A 7,132-nucleotide genomic window follows, 5' to 3' on the forward strand; every position below is an offset into this window, starting at 1 on the left:
TCAGTGGGATTTGGTGAACAAGCAGGACTTCAGTCATGTTCATTCTTGAGAACCATTTAGTATCACAGTGCAATCCCTGTGGCCCATGTGCAAGAGATTCTTTCTTTTTTTCAGAAAAACTGGTGAGGCACAGGTGAGGCCTATTTTATGCCTGCTGTTACAAATGCCCCATGTGTTTTTTATTCAGGGCAGAAAGGGGGGGACCTTTGCAAAGCCTGCTGGAGAACTTCTATTATTTCTTCCATAGGAGAAAGTGACTTGGATCATTTTCTTACACATGAGGGGAGTCCTGGAGTCTATCTGCAGACAGTGATTGAAAATCTGAAGTGGCCTCCTTCTGGCTGTGTCCTGGAAACCCCACAGCATGGGATTTCTGTGAAGTTCTGAGCAGGGAACAGGCAGGGCAGGCTGGGCAATCACTTATGACCAAGGGCTGCAGCCTACCTCAGCTTTACATCACAGTTTTACTTGAACCTTTCTATGAGGGACTTAGATGTACTCCTGTTATAACACCATACTCAGTAACACAGCATTTCTCCTAACTTCTACTCCCATCCACCCAAGGCATGGAGTACAGAGCGTATGGCTTGAGAACTCTGTCTTCCAAGCTCTGAGATTAGGTCTAGGGAATTGGACACTATCACCCCTCCTGAGTTCCTCCTCTCCTGGGTTCTGTGTTTATGTACAGTAAAATCATCTTGAAACTGATCTTGGTGTTTCTTGGGTTTTCCATACAAATCTCAGTGACATTGGAACACACACACACACACACACACACACACACACACACACACACCCGTATGGTCTGAATTTCAGTTCATCTTGCACTTTCAATGACCTCTCCACAGTATAGCTGCCTTGGCATCATTCTTCCTTACTATATCATGAGGCATGTGCCCCCTTGGTTTATCTGAGTCATGTCTTCATGTCTGAGGGTATGCACAGCTTTACTGAGCTTAGTTTTTCTCTCAAAATGATGGGTAAACACAAGAGAGTCCAGATCAGTCTATATCACAGACTGTATATCTTTTGGGCCTGGGCATTTTGAAGCCCTCAATGGCAAGGAGGCAAAGAACAGGGTACCAGGGGGAAACATGACCCTGTATAAGAATTACAAGAGCAACAGTAAGGTGTGTCTGACTTGCACCAGCGTGAGGTCATTTCTATAACTCACATACTTCTGGAGTGTCATGTGATAATACTGGTAGAATCCTTAAGCAGGAATCAAAGTAAGGTGTTTCCTTTCCATAGCTTTCCAACATATGTCCAGGTCTTATGGACCAATCTGGAATATAGTGTAGACAAATTTACGACATTTTCACCACTTTTAGTTTCACTGTGCTTTGTCATTATGTGCACTGCTTATCCTTTAGATATGGTAGTCAGTAAGCACTAGGAAGTACTGGTTTGCTGGTTGATGCAAACCAGTATGCTTTCCTTTAATTCTGTAGAAAGGAAGCCTTTATAAGACAAAAGACTGGTATAGCTCATGTGAGTCCAGAAGTCTTACCTTTCAGGCCAGCCATTATCAGGAAGGATAGGGAGAAATGGGTTCAGGTGGCTCAGTGACCAAGGCCCCCTGAGTATATAGAAGGACTCAGGGGTAATGGAGCCCTGTCCAAGTGAGAGATGGGGCTATGGGTCTGGATCCCACCAGCCTAGCTCTCCATGTGCCTTTCATGGAACCATATATGGTTCTGGATGTCCTAGAAGGGGGACTTGAGGAAGGAAGGAATAACATCACATCCTTGTGGCCTCGTGAGGACAGCAGTTGCTGGACAGTGACAACTGTGTGAGGAGATAAAATAGAATGTTCAGTCACATGGCTAGAAGCCTAGGTGTGTCTTGGTCTTAGAGGAGAAAGGGAGGGAAACTAATTTCACATGAGAATGAAGAATCCCTGAGGATACACCATAGCCAATTTATCCCCAGACCTGTGGTAGAGAAATGGCTTGCTTAGGATGAGCCTCTCCTCCTCAGTCTGTTGGGACTGAATGGTGACCTGAGTGGTACCTGACAGGTCTGCAGCACACATGAAATCATCCTCCTTCCCCTCTGCCATGTGACACATGGACAGGTCACGTGTTCACTCTGAGACCCAGGTTAAATGCTGTGCACATTTCCTTCTGATGTTGCTTAGCTTCTATCCTTGCAAAAGTGGAGGCTGTGGAGAAACTAAAGCAGATGAGAAGGAAATGGTTAACAGCTTTGAGTGGGGATTTTGCAGGTGTTAAGAGAAGCTTGAAGTGCAGAGGCAGGAATCAGAAGAATTGTATCACTGGCCTGCATAGAAGGAGTTGGTCTCATTGAATGTAAGATATTGAATAAACAAAAATCAGTCTTCTTACTGAGATAAGTCATTTATTTAGCTGCTGGCATCAGCCCTAGAGCAATTCTAGGCTCACCTCTAGGAAACATGGCTGCTCAGAGAGTGGTCTTCATTTGCTGCTTGCAGTGTGTGCTCTTTCATAGTTTTCTCTATCCAGGCTACATAAGGTGAGAGTTTGGTGTAGACTTGTGGATTTATCTCACAACTTCCATAGGAGACAATGGCCTGAACCACGTTATTACACAATAAGGGGCCTCCAGAGTCACCCTGTAAGTAGAGAATGAGGCCATGAGGCAGTGCACCTTCTGGACTTTTCCCCTCTGACATACGAAACACCTTCTGAAGTACTACTCACAGTATGCTGGTGAGAGATGAGGGGGAAGGACAGGCTCTGGGCCCATCACTGTCAAGCTCTGACCACTGACAGTGTTACTGCTTTATCTTACTAACAAGATCAGCCTTTGTCCTGACCCCAGGTCTTGGGGCCTCATCCCTGTAGAGTCCTGTGGGACCATTGGTTTCTGGCTACTGTTTAAGGATATAGAGACAGATGAGTGGGCCAGACAGGGAGCAAGGACAATGAGCCCATTACCCAAAAGGGTCAGGAGGCTCTGAGGAGTCAATTGACTACAACTACTGCACATGTAGTGAATGGTTGCTAAAATCTTGGATGTGAGCTTATAGAGTGTACTGCAAACTCCTGCTTCCAGAGGTGCACTCATCCTCAGAAGAACCTTTGGTGAAGTGATAGAAACCTCAGTTTCCTCCCACCTCAGGCCACCGCTGTCTCTTTTCAGGGAGAATTATAACCTACTAGGTGATGAAGTCCTGCTGCTTGGGTCTGCTAGTACCATATATGCTAGTACCAAACACCATTTCTCCCAAAGCTAGATGTGACAGATGCCCAGTCTTACCTCATAGGAGCCTTTTTCAGTGTCTGGGTCCCCAGCACAGATCTGAGTTTCACTGTCATAGTTGTGAAAGTGTTTCTTGCACTCCTCATCCTTTTGCACTGTCATCTCCACCTCCTGCAGTGTGTTTGGAAATTTCCCATTGAGGTCCAAAAGTCCCCATCCAGCCACTTGGCACACAGTACCTGGCTTCACCCAAGATTCTTTCTTGGGCTTTATAATCTGCACCTCTTTAGTCTCCTTGGCCTTTTCTTCCAGCTGATGGGAAAGAAGTAAGAGGCCAGTTCAGCATGTGCCTTTTGGCCTTGGATGTTGTGATGAAAATGATGGCAAAAGTGAAAAGTGCAGAATACCAGTGAGAGGGACAATCTTGTGGGAGGAGAGCAAGAGCAGCAGGGAGGTGAGACTTACCTGCAGCAGCATGATGTCATTGGTGATTTTTTCAGGATTGTACTGTGGGTGTGGGATGCTCCTTTTCACATGTATGACCTGCTGGGTCTTCTCCCTCTGCTCAATGTTGTGGGCTCCCAGAGTGACAGTTATTTGTGATCCTTGTATGTTCAAAGGTCTGTACAGAGAGGAGAGTGATTTGAGGAATGTGGAGCCTGAGAGGACCCATGCCAGGAGCTATAACCTGGATAGAGCTGGTTCATGTCTGAGCTCCAGATGACAGGAGGGCCACCTGGCTGAGTGACTATGTCCTCTACTCCTTTGTAACATAGGCTGAAACTTTGGACCCAGGGTACCAGTTCTCAGGGTTCAGGTACCTCCATGGAAACATATGAAATTGCTTCTCTGTCTATCCTTATGTCAAGGCGTGGTCCTGGGTCTTAATATGTCAGGTTTGCTTTCCATGGCCCTCCTATGTCAGCAATTCCTTGGGTGCCTTCTTCTTGGAGTCCCCTTGGAACATTCCTGGCCCTTTCTCCCCCTCAAGTGAGACTTGTATGTTCCCAGGGGTCCAGGGAGCTCCTTGGGAGGAAGAGTATCTGAGCAGCATTTCCTCAAGGCTCTGGGATGTTTTTCCTTCCTCACCTTTCCATACAGTGAGCAGCTGTCAGCACAAAGTTCTCATGTATCAGGAAGCCACCACACATCACTAGAGAAGTATTATACTGGAACTCAAGGTAGGCCATATAGGGGCGGGAGTGGGCTTTGGCTTCGTGTCCCCCGATGATCTCCCCTGAGAGAAAAAGTGTTTTGATCAGCCACTGAGTCCATGCCTGAGCATCTGCTTGGTGGCTCCAGAACTGCTGGACATTTGGACACCTGGGAAACTCTGGAGCTGTGAAGAACCTGGAGGGAGGTGTATCAGCTTTTTTTTATTGCATAGAAAGGGAAATCAGGTCTTGGACTTAAAATATTTCTTCTCCATGCAGTCAGAAATGAGCATAATTATCTGGAGACAATAAAATATCAGAGGCTTTTCTTAATTCCTCTGCTTACTTTTTGCTTTGGTTGAGTACCTTAAACCCTCAGACTGCAGTGTTGTCTAGGAATCTGATATATCCTAATAACAGAGTTTTAGGTATGATCTAGACGTTGTCTGATCCTCTTTCCAAGGTCCTGATATGCATTTGATGCCCCAAAACTGTTCACTGGCTGTGAGTTAACAGCTCTAGGCAGTCTCTGGATTAATATTGGTATGACAGTGTTGATGGGTTTCTTGAAGACAGGAAAGTTAAAGTCTGTCTAAGTGGTTCATATGGAAAGTAGGAAAGACAGTAGGTAATGGGCAAGAAAGCAGAACTGGATAAACCAGAACTGGCTATGACACGGGAAAGGAAAAAGTAGCATTCTGAGCATCTCTGCTAAATGGCAGACAAGAACACCTTTCTTCTCCCAAACTTGGAAGACAGGTGTAGTCTGCTCTATACAGGAGAATTTCATAGTTTCTCTTGTAGCTTCTCACCAGTAACATGCACTTTGAGGAAAGACTTACTTTCCTGGTGACAAAAGTGGTTCCTGGTGAGAGTATAATGGGCCATGGCTCTATTTGTGAATAGTCTGTGTTAGCCTATCCAGTGTCATACCTGGGGTTCTCTGTTGGGATTGGAGGTCAAGTTCAGAGCATTTCTGGTAGACAGAAGAATCATGGGGGTGCAGAGGATAGAACACCCGTCTTCTCTGTAGAATGGGGTTGGGACCCTGAGAAAAAAAGATAGTAACTTACCTGCCCTTGTCATGGGGAATAGAAAGAAGGCCAACAGGAGCAGGAGTGGCTGCATCTTCCCAAACTTTCCCAGGTGACAGCTTCTGAAGATTTTTTATTGATGGCTTTTAGCCCTCAGAAGAAGACGGGGGAGAGTCAGCTCAGTGCCTTATGTTTCCCCCTGATTTTATGTTGCTTTATCATGGGTGGCTTTCTGAGAAAATGCCTTCCTCCAATGTATCATTTTATGATATCTAGATTGTTTGTGAAATATACAGTGACCACAGCTGATGATTCAGAGCAGATCACTTGTTGCAGATCACAAGATGAATCCAAGCATGTAAGATGGGGACTGGAGAATATGTTGTTGTCCAGTACAGAATCAGAACTCTGAGTTCCCAGTGAAAAAAATTTACAACACCAGGGTTTTAAGACCATGAGGATGGATTCTGAAGTAGATAAGCATTAGGTCCTTCTGTTGTGCTAGGGTCAAGGCTGTTGGAGAGAGAACTGACCATCTGGTGAAGGAGACATAATCCCATAACCCAGTTTCCAAAAAGCCATCGTGGGGTAATGTGCTAAGCAATAAGAAAGTATCTGTGCTATGTACTAAATCTACATAGTGACTCTTACATCTCCAAATTCTCCTTCCTAGATTACCCTAAACACCTTTTATTTTATTAAAATTTTCAGTGTGACAGAATCCAACTCTCTTTTCAATATTTTTAAACAAAGTTTTTGTATGTGGCATTTATTGGACTAAATTAGCAAATTTCCATGGGTTATAGGCATTCAATCTATGAATTGGCGTTGCTAACTCCCACTACTTTGGGTAGGTTTGGTGGATCCAACTAGGATCCAACATCCTGAACCAGGAAGAGAGATGTGTAGGGTGTGTACCTGGGCACTGATACCTTGTCTTTTGGGCTCTTCTGTGTTCTGCTCCTGGGATATAAGAAGTGTGTTTGTTCCTTGTTCAACCAAGAACTTCTACCACAGGGTTTCTACCTTAGATCTTGGGACTGAATCCTCTGAATCCATCTTGCTTGATGGACTGCTGTGTCTCTAAATATTTGGATTCTGGTCTTTTTAGCTATTATTTCTGTGTTTATATTTTACATCTTTTTTTTCAATCTTACTTTATTTTATTTTGAAGAGTAAGATAAGAAAGAAAACCAAATGGCAGAAACAAACACAAAAACAGAGTAACATACAACAGTACATATGCAGCAAACTTTGAAGACAAGAATAGTTAATAAAAAACTCCACCAAGAAGCTACTGGAATTAATTAAACAAGCCAGTTGCTTAGCAAGAAATAAAGTCAATATCCAAAATCCAATAGCATTACTCAACACAGATAACAAACTCACTGAGAGAGAAATCAGAAAAACAATACCCTTCATGATAGAATCCAAAAAATGAAAAAATTATGAATTAATCTAACAAAGGACTAAAAGACATATCCAATGAAAATTACATTGTTTTCTATTAGGACTGTTCTGCTCAAAAAAATAAAGTTCCAGTGTCAGTATCTTTCTTGTCAATAGAGAACCATGAACATTTATCAGAGCTTTGCATGCTTTTGCTTGAACTTTACCAATATTAAAAAAGTTTAAAAATAAAATTTTCTTTTTATTGTAGACACGATATGTACCCACTAAAAATTTAGAAATTAGAAAGGAAAAAATAGCATTTATTTGTCCATTTTTCCCAGACAAAACAAAAATTATTAGTACATG

General features: G+C 43.5%; 1 protein-coding gene across 1 annotated transcript; it reads right to left on the reverse strand.

Annotated features, from left to right (window-relative positions):
- Nucleotides 1–2,407: 2,407 nt before the first annotated feature.
- Nucleotides 2,408–5,551, reverse strand: LOC101577041 (granzyme B-like). The gene is made up of 5 exons (XM_012513332.2): nucleotides 5,414–5,551; nucleotides 4,276–4,423; nucleotides 3,652–3,808; nucleotides 3,244–3,498; nucleotides 2,408–2,596 (listed from the first exon to the last, which is right to left on the reverse strand). The coding sequence occupies exons 1-5, from the start codon at nucleotides 5,466–5,468 to the stop codon at nucleotides 2,408–2,410; spliced, it is 804 nt and encodes a 267-aa protein (XP_012368786.1). The 5' UTR covers nucleotides 5,469–5,551.
- Nucleotides 5,552–7,132: the final 1,581 nt, after the last annotated feature.

Source organism: Octodon degus, unplaced genomic scaffold (genome assembly GCF_000260255.1).
Source record: "Octodon degus isolate 3935 unplaced genomic scaffold, OctDeg1.0 scaffold00458, whole genome shotgun sequence".
Taxonomy (NCBI): domain Eukaryota; kingdom Metazoa; phylum Chordata; class Mammalia; order Rodentia; family Octodontidae; genus Octodon; species Octodon degus.